Below are 18,125 nucleotides of genomic sequence, written 5' to 3'. Positions count from 1 at the left end.
AGGCCTGGATGACGGAGGACCCATGTAGGCTCGGGGCCAACTGAGACGCAGCACGGCGAGGGCAGCAGTCTCAAAGTGGGGTCCCCAGGCCAGCGGAAATGCATTCTCAGGCTGCTGATTTGGAAATCAGGGGATGCAGCGGCCCTCGGTGTTGGGACAAGCCCTCCGGGGGGGTCTGCACTGCTGGCGGGAGGGGAGGACACACTGGGAGAGACCTGTTATCTCGGGGTCTAATATGGGGAAACTGAGGCAGTCTACTCAAGGGCACACAGTGGGAATGAAGCCAGGCACCCCTGGGGTCGGACGGCCGGGCCCAAACCTTGGTGCTGACATGGACTGGGTCCCTGACTGTGGACAGGCCACTATCTTCCTCCTCTGTGCGGCGGGGCCAGTCATGGCCCCAACAGGTCACCGTGAGGGTCAGCTGCACAGGAACCCAGCACAGGGTCGGTCAGTTGCTTTTAGCACAGAGACTGCCACATTCCGAGTCCCACGACAGGACAGGGCACAGAGAAGTGAGGATGGAGGAGACATGGATTGTGTTTAAAACCACAGAACGCGGGTGCTAGCACTGGATTCCCTGCCTCGGGGCACCATCGGTTATCACTCTGGACCCCTGACCAGGAAGCCCCTGCCACCGAAGCTCTCCTGTCCCTGAGCTGTGCCTCATGCGCGGTGAGCCCTGCTGTCATTTCCCCTCCTTCAGAACGGCTTGTGTGCCTGAGGCTGTCACAGCCCGGGGGCAAAGGACAGACCGTAAGCCACTACACACAGCACGAGTGCCACCTGCGTTACCCTCCCCCGCCAGGCTCCAGGGGGACACTGAGGAAAGAAGGCCATCGGTGCTCCGTGTCCGTCTACTGCACGTCCCAGGTGACCCCATTTAGCAAGGCTTTGAGACAGGGCCTCCCTCTCTTGCCTGGCCCCACTCCAGAGGCCGCGAGAACACGGGCTGCAGAGGGACCGATCAGGACATGCCCGAGGAGCCGGAGCACAGCGCAGCAGAGCTGCCGGGCCCCGTGCTCCCTGACCTCGTGCCCTTGTGTGCCAACGTCGGGCAAGGCTGACTCCACGAGGACACCTGCCCCACAGGTGCGGAGTCCTCGCACCACAGACCCACTGTCACCTGCAGAGGCAGCGTCCTGGAGATGGGCCAGGCTGCCCCCGGGAGTAACAGGCGGCCAGAGGTCAGAGAGGTTTGTCCATAGGCTCCGGTCCCTCCCCTCCACTCTACCTGGACTGTCCAAGGCAGCCTGGAGCCGGAGGCCGACAGAAGGACCCACCGGGTGGGCACCGCTGCCCTTGCCCATATCTAGGGCAGCACAGGACAAACACTGGAGAGGGACAATGACCTTCATCATGACGAGGCCAGAAGCGGCTCCTGGACACCCCGACGGGGTGAGCGGGTGCCTGGGCTGGGTCAGCACGGCTGGCCCAGGAAGGTGGGGGACAGACGCCGCCTCCCTGCTGTCAGGGCTGAGTTATCCACAGCATAGGTTTCTCTAGAGAGCTCATAAAGCAGCTGATGCGGCGAAGCAGGTTCAACACTCAATAATCCCTCCGTCTCACTCCAGCCGGACGCCCGCATATTCATCTTGAATTATCCTCTTCAAAGGCCACATCAATCCTAGCAAGTGCCAGCCCCCCACCCCCTCCACACACACAGTCCTGCTGCCAAGGAAACCTAGGAACGGAGGCCCATGGGCAGCCCCTGACACCCGAGTGTGGGGACAGAGAGGCAGCTGAGGCCCACCCCTCGTCCAAGGGCAAGGGGGCCGAGGGGCCAGAGTTAGAAGTGCTCGTTTCCTCCTTCCGCTGTGGCGTTAGGGCAGAACAGGGCATCAGCAGAGAGGCCAGGGATGGTGGGCGAGGACCCCAGACCCGCCCTGGGACTGGAGGCTCTCTCTCCGCCTCCTCTGATCTACTCACCGACAAAGACTGGAGTGTTGGCTACGGAGGAAGAAAGGCCTGGGCTTGAAGCCAGCTCTCTGGCAGGTGACCACTTCGCTAGGCCTCTGTCTGCTCCTCAGTGAATGGGCTCAGGGACCAGCTCCTCAAAGGCAGCCGTGAGGATGAGATGAGCGGGTGGCATGAGCCTAGGGCACAGCCGGGCACGGCAGAGGGGGACCGGGAGGGAGAGACGAGCAGTCCAGGGCCAGCTACTGGAGCTGGGGGCCTCCAGAGCAGAGCCGAGCAGATCGAGGGGCAGGCCTGTCTCAGACCCGGACAGCTGTCATGTGAAGAGGGACAGGCTGGCTCCAGGGAGCGCTGGCACGCGGACAAACAGGGAGCTGCCCTCACTAAGCGTGCGCTCACGCTGCCCACCCAGAGCCTGGAGCGCTGCAGACAGCTGTGCCCAGTGGAGTCCTGGTCAGGCTGGGAGGGGGGCCCGGGACCTCTCAGTCTCTTCCACCTGGAGAGTGAAAATGCCCCTTGGAGGAATAATGCACAAAACATACCCAATAGCTACGTGTTGGGCACAGTGGGCTTTGGCCAGCTAGGGCATCATTCCTGTCCCAAGCTGCTTCTTGCCCAGTTGGAAAGCACTAGTCAGTGATAACACAACAGTGCCAAGCACAGCTCTAAATGCCCAAATTAACTAACTTATTTAATCGTCACTATAATCCTATGAGTATACACAGTGTGGTCATCATCCCCATTTTCCACATGAGTAAACTGAGGCAGAGAGAGGATAAGTAATCGGCGATACAGTCCACACTTGCTTAAAATGCAATGGAGGGCTTCTCGGAAGAGGAGGCACTTCCAGGCAAATGGCTCAATTAAAATAATACCCACTATTTGTACAGCAATTTAGTTTCAAAGCTCGCTGTGAAGTCAGCTGGGCAAGTACGATCATCCCCATTTCCAGGGGAAGAAAAGGGGGCTCAGAGGGGCTCAGGGACTTGCCAGTGGTTACACAGCTCATGAGCAGTAGAGCTGGGAAGTGACCCAGACCTTGTGCTTCCCCTCCCAGGGCTCGATGTGCTCTGCACAGATGGGAAAGAGGAGGAGGAGGAAGGCACCCAGGTGGGAGCCTTCGAGGTGATCCTTGCACCAACGGACAACGTTCCTGGGTGTCCGAATCCTTTCTTGGTCAAGTGCTGACAAAAAGACTTGACCTCCTATTCCGGGCTAAACTGTAGTCAGGCAGTCAGGCAGTCAGGCTCACAGGTCCCCTGAGCCATGTAAAGAACAGTTGGGGCAGGAGAGTGATGACAAATTCAAAGTCGGCTCTGCCATCTCCCCAACCAGCTGGAGGGTTTTCAGCTCTTGTAAATTACACCTTCAGCTGGTTCCCCCGGAGCCCAAGTGTTCCCAGTTGGCTGCAAGCTCAGCACAACCTCCCCCATGGGCACGGCTGAGCCAGGCTCATCTGCCAGCTCCCCTTAGCCCCTACAGCAGGTGCCTGCTGCCTAGCCACAGCACAGCTGGCCAAGGCCCCCGCCTCTTCCACTGCCGGTCACTGGGAAAGGCCCAGCAAGCCCAAGAGCAAGCAACCTGGTTCGTCTCACATCCCATCTCCTTTCCCCAATCATTTCTCAGCAGTAATTCCAACTCTGGGTGATACGTCATCAAGGACTAGCATCTTCTGAGCCATGCAGTGAAGTGAGGCCCGGACAGGGACATTGACCTACCCAAGTTCTCACAGCTGTGTGAAGAAAGAGCCTGGCCTGGGACCCAGGCACCTGACCCAGTCCAGGGCCTGTGCTCCCAGACCAAGCTGTGCTGGCCACTCTCCCCAGTCTGGGGACCGTGGTCACTGAGAGACCTTTCCTGGGTGACAGACGGAGGAAAGACCCACACAGTCCTGAGAGGCAGCACAAAGGGGTGGCAAGTCTGTGGGCACTGGAGCATGAGCAATGCTCTGCAGCTCAGGCTCCCACTCACCTGGGGTCTGCTGGGCATGTACCACCGGTCCTCTTCTCCTCACCAAACTGGGGCTCCTTGAACACAACGACCTATGTACAGAATCCCCAAGTTGTGGATAAGGCCACAGGATCTGGGGGCAGCGGCACTGGGTTCAAGTCCAACTTCCATCCTATACAAGACGCGTGACCCTGTGCAAGGTATCCTTCCGGAGCTTCTGCCTCCTCATGTGTCTGGCAGAGGGTACCAGGCCCACTTCCTCGCTCTGCTATAAGGACTCAGTGCAGCAATGTGTAGGAAGGGCTTGGCTAGACACAGAGTAGAGACATGACAAAGGAGAGGTGCCATTCTCCCAGTTGTCTTTAAGGTGCGTGGCCCTGCCCCACTCCCCAGCACAGCCTGGCACAAGTGCAATGTGGGCCATTAACAGTCTGCCTACATGACAGGTGGCACATCATCGTTATCATTAGTGTTATTACGGCTGCATCCAAAACCTCCGCCCCACCCCCACCCATGAGTGGAGGAGTAATCCACAGCTGGGGCTACAGATGTGCCCAGGTAGGGCCTCTTGGAAGTGGCCACAGCCCATAAGATCCCTTAAGAGGCAGCACATGTCCACATAGGCAAAGCCTCCTTGAACTCCTTCTGCAGCTGGTGTGTGAATTCATGGCAGGCTTCAGTCTGGAATCTACCAGTAATTCACCGGGGCCCTCGGGCAAGCTCCCTGTCTCCGGCCTCAGTTTCTCCATCTGTAAAGTGGGAGTGTGTGACTATGATGGTGGTCGTCAAAGCGGTGCCACTGTCCTCCAGGAGGCTGTGAGGGCTCACCACAGGCCCTCTGAAGATTCTTGGGTGTGGGGGAGTCAAAGCGAGGTGGGGAACACAGGCTGTGACAGCCCCACTGACCTTCACTTCAACTAAAGAGGATAATTTTTCCTTCTCACTTATTGCTAACATACTTTACCTTTTTGTATTGTTACTAGCTGTCGGGCTATACCCGCTGCGCAGGTGGTTGGCAGGAAAGCCCGAGCCATGCTCAGAGCACACGCCTGGCCGATGCGGATCCACTGGACTCCTCACATCCACGTCCCTGTGGCCCCACAGTCCTTGCTGAGGAAGTGCTCTGGGGTACCATGGGTCCCTGCCCCCTGTGCCAGTCCTAGTGAACTCTCTGGTTAAGAGAAAAATCATTCCCACCCCCCATCCTCTCCTGAGAGATGCTTTCTTCCCTCTAAAGATACAATGGGAGAAAGGCACAGGGAAGGAGGGACAGCGGCTTCCAGGACACGAGGTACTGAGACCTCCCAGACTCCCTGCTTGCCCATCCCCTCCACGTCTGCCACGGAATCCGATGCCCAGACATCTCACCGTCCTGGAGTGTTTGCTGCCCACACAGCCCACCAGCCACGTCAGCCTCCCACTCAGCGCTCCGTGGGGGCCGCCCCTGCGGGGAGCTGTCCGCCTGCTTGCAGGGGCACAGCTCTTCCATCTGCCGAGACCGCTGACGCGGGGTCAGCCCACCTGAAAATTGCTCTCCCTGGGTCCAGACGAAACAGCTGGGCATTGATGGAGTTTGCAGAGAAATTAATCAGCACTGACTAGCAGCGGTGCCAGGCGCTACCTGGCCCGATCCATCCTAATGAATCCCAGCTCCCGCCTTAATGGCTCCTGACAAGACTAATTTAGTCATGTAGGTGATTAGCGTGGGCATTATCCTCTGAATTGTGGCTCAAGACGCTCTGGGAGTGCTGGGGGGTCTGCCTGGGGAAGTCAGCTCCCTGTGCACCAGTCTTGGGGGCATGGGAAGGACCGGGAAATGGGGGGCTGGGAACTGACAAGACGGGCCCCACCCACGCACCTGTCCATTCCTGCGTTCACCTCTACGCCATCCACCAGCACCTGTTGAGCCCCCTCTGCACCGGGCACTGTGCCTGGCACAGGAACACAGGCTCAGCTTGCTCAGCTGTACAATGGAGACGATGACACCTCTGTCTGAGTCACCGTGAGGTCTACAGGAGGCCATGCATTGAAAACGCTTAACCGAGGCCCTGGCAGCAGGCTGGCAGTCAATAAACACTGGCTAATATTATCACTCACAGTCCTATATTACACATAAATGTGAAAACTAGAATTAATTGTAATGCCGATAACAATAAAAGTAATAAGTAAAAATGAACAGCCAGTGGGGAGGTACACACAGATAGCAGGCTAGAGCCGCTAAGAGCTTTCATAGAGGCGAACAGAGCAGACGAAGGCGGGGGTGCGGGGGGCTGCGGGGCCGCACAGCGCAGGTGCCCCTGGAAGAATGGTAGGAATTCACCAGGCTCGCCTGGCCCAGGGAGCCACCTGGGCAAAGGCGCAGCGCTGAGACAGCAGGGGGCGTTAGGACGCTGGGTGGGTCACCATGGCCAGAGGGCAGGGTGCCTATGAAGTGGTGGGTGACAGGGAGGCGGCCGTCTGGGGGTCTTTAGATTGCGGTAGGATGCTGACCAGCCCTGAGGGACACCGCCCCTCCAGGACCTCAGGGAGAGAATCAGTGGCAGCTGCGGTAGATGGACCTGATAGAGCACGGTGCCTCCACGCTGAACCTCATGCTCTGCATCCTGCCCTGGACGCCATCCAGGGCTCGGCGCCCCGAGGGTCTCCAGCAAATGCCACACACAGCTCCGGCAGGCAGCTGGGTGGTGAACACAACCCCTGGCACGGTGCAGGCTTCGCCATTTACAAGCACAGACACGTTCAGCGTCTGCTGTCTGGGGGACAAGTTCTCTGGGGCCCCCTCCCTGGGCCGCCACGCCAGTTGTCACCAACACTTCACTCCTGACACACCGTTGGGAGGGGAGGGTCTGGCCTGAGTCTCCGGGAGGGACGGTGAGCAGCCATGGTGCACCCCTTGCCCCTGCCTCAAAGACACCCCCCATGCTCACAAGCTCCAGACTCCATTCCTTCCCCAAGGACCCCCAGCCCCAGATGCAAGCAGGGCACAGAGCTGAGCCCTGGGGACACAGCGATGGCCCTGGCCATCTGGACGCACTCACAGAGCAAAAGGGGAGAGAGGAGCAGCACAGTAACAACAGGACCCCCGCGGGACCAACAGAGGGGAGAAAGCAGCACCTGAACCCTGCCCGGAGCCTCTGACCTGACTTAACTGCCCAACAGACTCATCACGGTCCAGGTGGGCGGCCGGAGCGGCACCTGCAAAGGCTGAGAGGTCGGAACCTGCCTTCTGCTCAGGGAACTCAAGGAGACCAGCATGGCCGGGTGCAGGGCTGCAGGGGAGGGGAGAGGGCGGAGGTGACAGCCAGCAGGGCCTGGGCTGCAAATAGCCGTCATGCCATTTAGGAACACCGGCTTTCATTCCAAGAGGGACGGGGGGACTTGACCCCTTCCAGGCTCTGACCCGGGCGGAAAGAACCACTGGATCACTCAGCTGCTGTGGTGAGAACAGGCTGCCGCAGGGAGACCCCTGACACCATTAGGGCGCTGCTGGGATAATCCAAGCTTGGGCCTGGAGACAGGAGTGGAAGGGGTGGGACGTGAGAAGATTCTGGAAATATTTTCAAGCTAGAGCCAACGGGACATCCAGGTAAACTGAATGGGAGGTGAGAGAAGGGAGGAATCGGGGACGACCCCAAGCTTCTGCCTGAGCAACTGGAAGGAGGGTTGCAGCTGAGACGGGACAGACGCAGGGGCGGCAGGTTCGGGCAAAGAGCAGGTCAGCTGCAGACACGCTGAGGTAGGGAGCCTAGACGACCAGGTGGGAATGACGCAGAGGGCGGTACACGGGTCTGGAATCCCTTCTGCGAGGGGCCCGGGAGAGAGCAGACATCCCCAGTCGTCCCCCCAGCCGGTGTCTAGAGCCCTGAGACCAGAAGAGAGCACAGGGGAGGGAGAACGTGGAGAGATGCAGGAGCTGGGCCCGGAGAGGCGCTGCAAGCAGCCGCGGAGACTGAGAAGGAACAGCCAGAGGTGGCATCTGGAGGAGGAAAGAGCACCTGCTGACAGGTCACAAGGTCTGAGAACTAACCGATGGATTCAGCCACGTGGGTCGTGGTGATCCTGGCACGGGCAATACTGGCGGCGTGTTCGGAACAGAAGCAGAGGTAACCTGGAGGCAGCACCTGTCTTTCATCCTAAAGGTGCCACGTGGCTGGTCACTGCTGTCAACCAGGGTCAAGGTGTAGGCAATGCCAACTCGCCAGACCAGACACCGAGTCCCAGATCTGCCCTTGCTCTGCCCCACCCACGCCAGGCTCTGCTGCCAACGACTGATGCGCACGTCTGGAGCAAGACACAGGGACGAGGGGCCCTGAGTGTTGACGGACGGGGGTGAGGGCAGAGCTACGTAATGACTTCATTCTGCTGCTGTCTTCTCTGGCTGGGAGATGGTCTTCAAACCGAACACCGCACAGACGAAACTGGAGCCTGAGACAGGTGAGGAGATAGTAACAGAACGTGCAGCCTCCGCAAGGGTTTCAGATGGCTGTGCTGTGCCCTCGGCCACTGGCCCACTGTCAGGAATTGAGGCAAAAGCATTAAAAATGGAAAGGCTCAGAGGGTTTGGGGTGGATGGACATCCTGTTCTTTAACCCAGGAGAGCACATTTGCAGAAACCATATACTAATGGAGCCTGTGGCCAAATTCTACCTCCGATTCTAAAAGGAATCTTAAAATGAAATGATTAGCCCTGGACGGTTTGGTTCAGCAGTTAGAGCGTCGGCCCATGGACCAGAGAGTCCCGGGTTCAGTTCCCGCTAAGGGCACATACCTCAGCTGCACCAGGTTGGGTCGTGTGGGTGGCAGCCAGTCGATGTGTCTCACATCAATATTTCTCTCTCTCTCTTCACCCTCCCACTCTATCTGAAGATAAATGCAAAAAATGTCCTTGGGTGAGGATAAAATGAAAAAAAAATGATTAAACACTTAGGACACTGCCTTGAGCACTCAATAAACATCATTATAATAACATATATTATATGTATATATTGTACATCATATGCTCTATTGTTATTATTCTGTGAGGCTCCAGTGACCAATCATGGGCAGCAGTGCCAGGAAGACAGACTTCATATTAGGAAGAATTTTTCATCCCCAGAACTAACCCACCGCACAAAGACGGGCTGCCTCAGGAGATGAGGACCCCCTGCCACTGGGTATCCAAGCAGAAGGAGACAGTCAGCCCCAGAGCCAGACGTCTGGTCTGCCCACAGCGCGGACCTCCTCCTCCAGTGAGCTGACCTTCTACGATTGGCTTGGGCTATGCCTCTGGCCATTGGTACTGACCACCACCCTGGACCCAGCTCATCCATATGCTTGTCTGTCTCCCTTGCAAGCCCATGGCTGGCAGGACAGCCCACCCAGCCACGCCAGGCCACACACATCCTTGTTACTATCCTTTCAGTAACAACACAGCTTTCCAGGTGCGGAGGCTTTGGAGTTAACGGTATACACCGACAATCCAGAGATGGGGCTACTCCATCCCCACTTTGCAGATTGGAACACTGAGACTCAGAAAGCAAAGGGTTGGTGAGGGCCAGATCTCAGTCATGTCTCCAGGGTGGCCCGCTCCACCTGGCAGGCAGAAGGCCAGTTCCCCGGACAAGCCATTTCAATCTTCCCTCTCAGCCTGGCCACTGCTACTCAGAGGCCTGCATCCTGCCACATCCACGCGAGTCCACGTCCACCCTCTGAATGGCCCAGGGCCACCCATGTAGGTGACACCCCTCGGTGGAGTTCTCCAGGCCTGTCTCACCCGAGGGCCTGAAGACATCTAGGGCCAACCAGGCTGCCCAGGACCAGCAGGCCTACCTTTTCACCGCCCTTTCACTGGTCAGTTGGAAAGGAGAGGCCCAGCGAGGAGCAGTGCTGTGCTCAAGGTCACACAGCAAGGAACACAAACCAGGTTCATGACCTTCAGGCCAGAGCTGCACTGCCGCGTCCTGATGCAAAAAGAGGGAGGGGGCCAGGAGGGTGCTGGGCCAGCTCAGGACCCAGCCGCTGCCCAGAGACATGATCAGAGCTGTCTTCTAGCTTACTGAGTCCTCCCTCACTCCTACAGCCCCAGAGCCATGACCAACCCACTGCACAGACGGACACCACCGCTTTGCCGACAAGGGTAGTCTACGGGCTGAGTCCTGGGAGCTGCTCCTGGAAGCCGATCGATGCCCACATTTGCAGGTGATCAAGAGCCAGAGTCAAAGGTAGCTAGACCAGGGCCTGCTGGGGGGCTCGCGGGGGGCTTTCAGCCCAGAGCTTGTCACTGTTGGCCAAGCATGTCCCCCCCACTCCACCCATCACCTTCCCTGCACCACGGGCCTCTGAGGACCCCATGTTCAGGCCTGAGCAGGGCAATGTAGCCTCGCAGACAAGGTGATGAAGCCGGCAGTGCTCACCTGAGGGGGCCCTTCACCTCCCCTGGCCAGCGGCTCTGGTCAGTTAGTGGCTGGCCACATTTCTGCCTCAATGGCCCAGGTGCATTCCCTTTACAACAAAGGGCTCTCCAGGAGGATGAGGTTAAAGCAGACCCTGGAGAAAATCAGCCACAGGAAACAGGGTATGAAGGAATGGGAAAGGCTCAGAACTCTGCCGAACTGGCCTCACCTCCAAACACCTCCTCCCCAGCCTCCCGCCTCTGCGCGCCCCAGGGAGAGGACCCTCCTTCAGCGCACACTGGGACCTAACCAGGCACCCAGCTCAGCCCCCACTGCCCATGACACCGATTTCCTCCGCCCTCTGCGCAGTTAGTTCCTCTCCGGGTCCACGGCGCCAGCCTGGCCCAGAGCAGGCACCCCGCCTATCTGATGAACTGACGAGGGAAACAGAGAGGAGAGCCCCTGACAGTGAAAACATTCATTTGGTTACCCACACACGTGCTGGGCAGCACTCCGCTGGCTCTGTGCCAACCTCATGCCAGGTCTGAATGTGGGAGGAGCCCACAGACATCTCCCAGTCCAACCCAGAGGAGAGCAAACAGCTCAGCAGGGTCCCCAAGATGCTTGCAGATACCTTCTCCGCCCCCAGAAGGGGAGCAAAGCCTCGGGAGGAACAGTCCAGAGAGGCGGCAGCCACTTTCCTAGATGGGCCTTCAAACACCCAGATCCCCCAACCCCAGTTCTTAAATTCAGCCTCACAATGTAGATCTGTGGGGGGTCGCTAGTCACCAGGGCTCCCCCTCCGCACAGTCCCTAGAAATGAAGCATTATGGGCCATGGGGATGACCCCACAGCAGCCGAGACACACGGCTGTGCCCAGCACCCACCCGCAGAAAAGCTCCATCAGGACGAGTGGAAGGACAGACCTCTTCAGAGGCGGCGCACATGCCCCACAAACAGCAGGGGAAGTCGGGGCCCACCTAGCCCCCCTCTTCAAGCAGAGGTTTGCTTTGAAGAAGCTTGTATCTGATCTACCATGCCCTTACAGTTGGTTTTATATACAAGAGTATTTTAAATGACCTATTAGGTAAATATCTCAACACCCCTCCCCTCTCCAAGCCACCTGCTTCATTTCTAAGCACAAATGATGCTGCAGAAGGACGGTGCACGCTGACCCCGGAGGGACGCGGCTGCTGGCACATAACCCGCCCTGGTTCCCACACAGCAGGCGGACCGGGTGACGGCACTTCCCCTGAAATGACACCTATGAGAGAGAGACAGAGGAGAGGTGCGGTGGAGGTGGGCAGGACCTTTCCAGCACTGTGTTTGCACGCATGCTCACAGGAAACAGTGCCTTCCGTCACTCAGCACAGCTGCAAAACGAGTTCATTCAACTCAACACCCACTTCCTGAGAGACTCCTGGGTCCCTAGAGCTGAACTAAGGCCATGGGATGATGCATCCAGATCTCCAGCTACAGGCACAGGAGCCAGGTCCGCAGAAGGGGCTCATGAAGACACACCTGGGTGAGGAGGTGACAAGCTGGGAGGGGGTGGGGCAAGAGGTGAGCACCAGGATGCTCATGAGCACCTCCAAAATAGTTCATTTTTTTCTTCTAATGACAGAAACAGGCATGCGCAACGCAGGAAACGCAGTAATCACAGAAATACAAAAAGGCTATAAAACAAAGTCTACAACAGTTTTCATCTTCCATTTTCACAATGAAGAGGGAAAAAACCATTTGGTAGGACAAAACTCTTGCAAAAGTGAAATACAAGCAACTGGGCTCAATGTTATAAACTCTTTGATACTTAGATTTCCACTCTGTTTGAATGAGCCACCATGGGAAGTACTGAGTGCCCCATTCCTGGAGGCAACCAAGCAGAAGCCATATGAACACCCATCAGGGATGCCATGGAAGAGGTTCCATTAATGGGTGGAAGATGGTCTCAGTCTCTAAGATCACCTTCACTTCTGGGAAAAGAGCCCACCCCATGCCATCCAGCATGCTCACCAGCCCTGTATCAACTCACCCACAGGCGTGTCCTCGCTGATCAGCAGGTATGTGTCAAAGAAGTGGTTGATAAAGAAGGGCAACCGGTTCACCTGGCCTGGAAGTCAGAGACAAGAGCATCAGTCAAGCACCCTTATGCCAAATTTATGCATTCTCCAAGGAGACACAGTGGCTGGGGCTGCAGTGGGCACTGAGTCTGTGTCCAGTGCCATGGCCACTTTCCTCAAGGCAAATGGAATAATGTCAGTAGACAGGCAGACGGCTGGCAGGGCGACGGTCAGCGAGGCCACCAGCCCCATGTAGCTATTGAGCTCTGGTCCACGCTGAGATGTGCTGAAGTGTTAAACACACGGGATTTCAAAGGCTTTGTAAGGAAAAGTGTTCATGTTTTATATTGATTACGTGTTGAATTGATAATACAGTGGGTAGACATATTGGGTTAACTAAAATACATTATTAGAAGGAATTTCACCTGCTTCTTTTCTAATGTAGCTCCTAGAGAATGTTAAGTCCCACACGTAACTGGCATTGTATTTTCCTGGGCAGCCCGGCTCCAGGTGGGATGTGGGTGTGGCAAGGACAAGGGTTGTCTGCTTTGTTGGCTGCCACAACCCTGGTGCCCAGAAAATGGCTTGGCATCTCTGTAAACAATAATAATAATAATAATAGCCCTGTCCAGTGTGGCTTAGTGGTTGGAGCGTCAGCCACACACTGAAGGGTTGTGGGTTCAATTCCTGGTCAAGGGCACATACCTGGGTTTCAGGTTCAATCACCAGCCCTAACTGGGACATGTATGTGAGGCAACCAATCAATGCGTCTCTCTCACGTCAATGTTTCTCTCTCTCTCTCTGTGTCTTTCCCCCCACCCCACCTTCCCTTCTACTCTCTCTGAAAAAAATCAATGAAAAAAAAATATCCTTGGGTAAGGATTAACAAGAACAAAATAATAATGATGATGATGATGATGACAGCACCAGTAATAGCTGCCATCTCGGGACCCCGGTGGTGTGGCAGGGTGCTATCACAACTCCACTTCACTGCTGAGGAAAGCGAGGCTCAGAGGGGATCGGTATGAACGTGCCCAGGGTCGGGCAGTTGGTCAGTGGCGGGCCAGATGGAACTCTAGGGGGTTAAGCCTGTACCACTCTGACACCTCAGAGTGGGGGCTGCCACGAGAAGGGGTCAGGGAGAAACCTGGTGGGCTGAGGAATTTCACATCTTGGAAGAGCCCCCCCATACCACAAGTTCCCCCCACAAAAACTCTCTGAGGCTGGCTTCACTTGTCCCCTGTGCCCCCTTCTAATGGCCTTCCACAGTGTGTCATAGTAAGAAATATATTTGGTGTACGACCCTAGTTTCTGGCACAGAGTTCCCCAAAACCTTGGAACTTCTGGGTGATGGGAATGTCTTTTGTTAGTCATAAGGAGTCTCTTTGGACCACACCTGAGTTGACACAATGAGGTGACTCAGGGTGGAGCCTCTGGAGAGTCTCAGGATGGGGCTGCTCACCAGAAAGACGGGGCGAACGACGGGGCCTAGAGGGGCACCGAAGCTCCGAACCCTGTCTTACGCATCTCCTCCATCTGAGCAGTACCCTTTGTACTAAACCAATAAAAGTAAGGAGAGTGCTCCCCTGAGTTCGGAGAGTCATTCTAGATAAGGTCATAAGAACCTCCAATTTACAGCCAGTTGGTCAAAAGCACAGGTGGCCTGGACTTGTGACAGGCCTCTGAAAAGGGGACCTAAATCCTTGTGTCTGCGGAATCTGATACTAACTTCAGGTAGCTAGTGTCCGAATTCCATGACTAAATACTCAGGTGGTGCCCAGAGAACTGGCTGTTGGTGTTGGAGGACACCCAGGAGGGGCAGGGGAGGAGGGGAGGGCTCTCCCCTCAGGCTCTGCCCACCAGGGCAGTGACCCTCCTCGATTGGACCCACGTTGAGCAGCACTTGCCACAAGCAGCTCCTGCTGGGTCGTCCAGGGCCCTGGATGTGGGCAGGGGGTAGCCCTCCCTTCCCTCATCTCTGCCGACCTGGGGCTCCCTCAGAGCCTGGGCCAGGCTCAAGAACACTGAGGCTGACTCATGGAAGGCTGGAGTCCAGGGGGGCACGTCCCCCTCCTGCCTGAGATGCCCCCTGGTGGGGCCCAGGCGGAAGTAGCAGCATCTTGCCCTCATCTCCCCAACCCGCTCAGGCAGCCAGGGTGGTGCCATTTCTGCTACCTCGAACTTTCCGGCCTCTCATTTACTGGCTACTGGTCCCTCTGCCTTCACATGCTGACTTCCTATTCATCCTTCAAGTTTCATCGTAGATGGTCCTTCTTCTAGGAAGCCCTCCCTGACCACCCCAACCATGCATAGCATGCACACGGACCCCTCCACCCTCTCATATCAGGAACTCGCAGCCCCGCACACACCGTAGCCTCAGGCAGGCCGGCGGCCAAGGGCCTTGCCTGTGTGTGGAACCTACCTCCCTGTGCCTACCCCCATGCCTCAGTCTACTCAGGCGTAAAAGAGCGATAATAGCAGGGCTTACATCATGGCTGTCCTGAGGATTAAATGCGATTACACACAGAAAGCGCTTAGTGCCATGCCCCGGCACACAGCACGCACTCAATAAATGGCAGCTATTATCAATACTGGTATCATTAAGAGGGCCACCTGCTCTGCCAGAGGGGCATGCTTGTGATCTCTGCTGGGGCCTTGGGCTGAACAGAGGTGGAAGGCTCGGGGTGCCCGGAGAATTCAGCAGCAGGCTGGGGGGTGGGGGCAGCGAGGAAAACTCGCCTGCAGCAGCGTCGTTCATTTTCAAATTTTATTTTACAGGACCTGCCGATAATCAGCCCGAGAGCTCTGCCGGGCAGCTGGGCAGAGCGCACGGCCACGCGTCACTTGCCACATCCCAAGCAGGACCCCTGTTGTTGGAATAGGCCTGCCACCCCTGGAGGCCCGGTGGGTGGGCCTAGGCTGCCAGTGTGGCCCCTGGGGACTGGGGGGCTGCCAAGAGCGGGTGAGGAAAGGGGCAAGCTGACATGTCGCTTGTTCTTTTAAAAACCACTTCTAAAGCATGAACGCTGTCTCCTCCAGAGGCAAAGCCGCTGCCTCGGAGCTCGGACGCCTCGAGCCGTGGGAATGTGGGCGGGCACACCTGCTGATTCAGGTGAGGCGCGGCGGCCCCACGTCAGGGGCGCCTCACGCCAGCGCCCAGCCACTGCCTCCAGGACCCAGAGGGGCTCACTGGCCCGGCCAGGAGGAGGCCAGCCGGCTCCGGGCTTCGCCTCACCTTCCCAGCTAGCCCGCTGGTGCAGCGTGAGACATAACCGGGAGCCCCGAGTGGGCCAGAGGAGGGAAGGGTAGGAAGATGACGTGCTGACAAGGGAGTCTGACATCTAGGGGGCCTCTGTCCCTGAGCCTGACCCGTCTCTGACCAGCAGGGATGGGAGAAGAAATCAGCACAGGCCGTGGGATCGGCTGGAAACAAAGGAGAGAGACAGTGTGGGGTGGCCCAGGGGACAAGGCCAGTGCTGGGGTCGGGGGCAGGTGTCGGAAGGGCACTGTGGGAAGAAGGTGCCCTTCAGTCCCTGAGGTCAGCACTGCCCCCCCACGCGGAAGGAACACTGGCTGTCCCAGGTGGGGACCGGGAAGAGGGGCTGTGCCCAACATGCCAGGCAGGCTGGACCACAGCAGGCTGGTTCTGCCACAGCACTACTGGGTGGCCCCAGGCAACGGACTTCACTTCTGCTCCCGTAGAGAGAGATACCGCCCACGAGAGCTAACACTCCGCGCGCGTGTGCCAGGCGTTACTGAGTGCGTGATTTTTTTAACTCACCTGATCATCCTGACAACCCAGGAGCAGAGTCCTACTGACCCTCCTGTTTCACAGAGGACACTGAAGCACAGAGAAGCTAAGAAACTTGCCCAGGGAGCCCTGGGAGATGTGGGGTGGGAACCCAGGAGTCCTGGCTCTGTGCTGCCGCCTCGTGTCTGGTGCCCACGGGGACACTGCCACCTCTGCTGAGGGACGCAGCTGAGCCCTCAGCACCTGTCTTATTTCTGCATGTGTCTGGGGAGGGGGTGAGTTCCAAGGTCGCAGGAGGCGGAGGAAAGCACCCAGAAACCACCATCCAGCAAACCTGAGGGCAAAGTTGGTCTCAGGTGCCCTGCAGTAAGGCCTCCCCCAGAGGTAGGTGGGGGCTGTGTCTTGACAAAAGCCCCTGTGTAAGATCAGAGACCTGAATTGAGGCCCGGCGAGCCTTGCTTTGAGTGACCTTGGGCCAGCTGCTTCTCGAGGCATCAGCTCCTCCCCTGGAAAGTGGGCCGAGATGAGAGTCTGAGACCCTTCCAGCTCTGCCTGGGAGCTTTGTGGCTGTGCCGTAATCCTGAGTGGCCTGGATGGGAGCGAGCTCCCCATCGCAGGAGATTCCAGCGGAGACCCCTCCAAGCATGGTGGCCAGGAGAGGGGACTGTCAAGGGACTTCCAGGCAGCAGGATGCCAACGTCACTCCAACAAGCTTGAGGCTGTGGCTTCCTCCACAGGCTCCAGCTCCCCGGAGAGAGAGAGGAGCTGGCCTCCCCCAGGATCGTGCCTGCCTGTTGCTGGGCACACCGTGCCCGCAGCTCTTCCCCAGGGATGCCCTGGCCCCCAGGGACATGGTGCCAGCTGTCCTCAGCCTTCCTTCAGATCAGACCAGAGTCGTCTGACCCTGTGGTGCAGGGGAGGCAAGTGCCTAGGCCTCCCCTGGCCTCCGTGGTGGGCACAAGTGCTGGCCCTGAGCTGGCTGCCACAAGGACCAGGGAACGAGGGCTGGTCCTCCCTGCAGAGAGGAAGGCCCTTCGCCTCTACACCTTTGCTCAGGCTGCTCCCTCCTGCAGGGTCCCTTCCTCCTGCTCCCTTGTTTTAAAACTACCTCTCCGTCTTTAGTGCCCAGATGAAAGGCCTCCCTTCTGGCTGGGTGCTGACTACCCCCACGGGCCCGATTAGTCCTTCCTTCGGACGCTTTCCTGCAGCCACGTCCGTCCTGTATCCCCACTCTTCAGCTGCGGCAGAGCAAACCCCAGCTTCATCTTCCCAGCCGCCAGACTCAAGTCTGCAAAGGAGTGGTTTCTTCCACCCTCCCAGAGCTGGGCACAGGGGGCACACCCAGTGGGTGCTCAAAAGACAGCTGGGAAACTGAACAGACTTGCCAGTCCTGCGTTCATGGTCACAGATGTCTCCTACCCTTACAGCTCAAGTATTTCTCAAGGCTCCTCCCACCCTCCAGAGTCCCAGGCCCTGGGGATGGGTATTTGCAGCCCTGTGAGTGCTGCAGAAACAACCCAGGCCCAGAGAGGGAAGTGTGTGCCCAGTCGCACAGCAAGGCAGGGTGTCCAGGACCCAGAGCAGCCTGTCCCAGCTCCTGTCCTGTGATGACAACTGCAACCGCCAGCCCACACACCCTCCAGCCCGGCCTCCCGTGCTGGCTGTAGGGAAAAGGATTCAACTTACCCCAGCATCCAGAGATCAGCACAAAAAGCCACACCACATGGCAGCTGGTGGCAACGTGGCACCTCATGGCTCCTGGGGACACAAAGAAGGAGAGTGTGAGATGCCTCCCATTGGTGGGGGCTTGTTCTTCAAGGGCCTCTCGCACCTCCCCACCCCTGCAGCTCCAGGGAGAGGGCGGAGAGGGAACCGACTCAAATGGGGTAGGAGACATGGGAAAGAAGAGGGCCTGTAGCACTGATTCTATCATCATCCAGTCCTGACAGTGACGGCTGGGGCAGGGGCAACGTGCCCTCTTTGCCCTTGTGGGGGCTGGCTGCCCAGCCATGGGCGAAGCTCAACAGCAGGCACACCTGTGGCATCGTGGCATGTTCTGGGCTCAGGGGGTGGCAG

At 57.7% G+C, this 18,125-nt stretch overlaps 1 protein-coding gene across 1 annotated transcript in view; it reads right to left on the bottom strand.

The window, feature by feature from the left end:
* LOC118632089 (cadherin-23) overlaps nucleotides 1-18,125 on the bottom strand; it is a 335,260-nt gene that overhangs the window by 277,172 nt on the left and 39,963 nt on the right. The window contains exons 2-3 of the mRNA XM_036264847.1: nucleotides 17,736-17,807; nucleotides 12,271-12,348 (exon numbers count right to left, since the gene is read on the bottom strand). Of these exons, the coding sequence (XP_036120740.1) occupies nucleotides 12,271-12,348; nucleotides 17,736-17,802 (145 nt within the window). The 5' untranslated portion in view covers nucleotides 17,803-17,807. The remainder of the gene's footprint in view (nucleotides 1-12,270; nucleotides 12,349-17,735; nucleotides 17,808-18,125) is intronic.

This window comes from Molossus molossus, unplaced genomic scaffold, assembly GCF_014108415.1.
Source record: "Molossus molossus isolate mMolMol1 unplaced genomic scaffold, mMolMol1.p scaffold_m16_p_17, whole genome shotgun sequence".
Classification (NCBI taxonomy): Eukaryota; Metazoa; Chordata; class Mammalia; order Chiroptera; family Molossidae; genus Molossus; species Molossus molossus.
The sequence above is the reverse complement of the archived record's forward strand: the minus strand, read 5'-3'. Positions and strand labels throughout refer to the sequence as shown.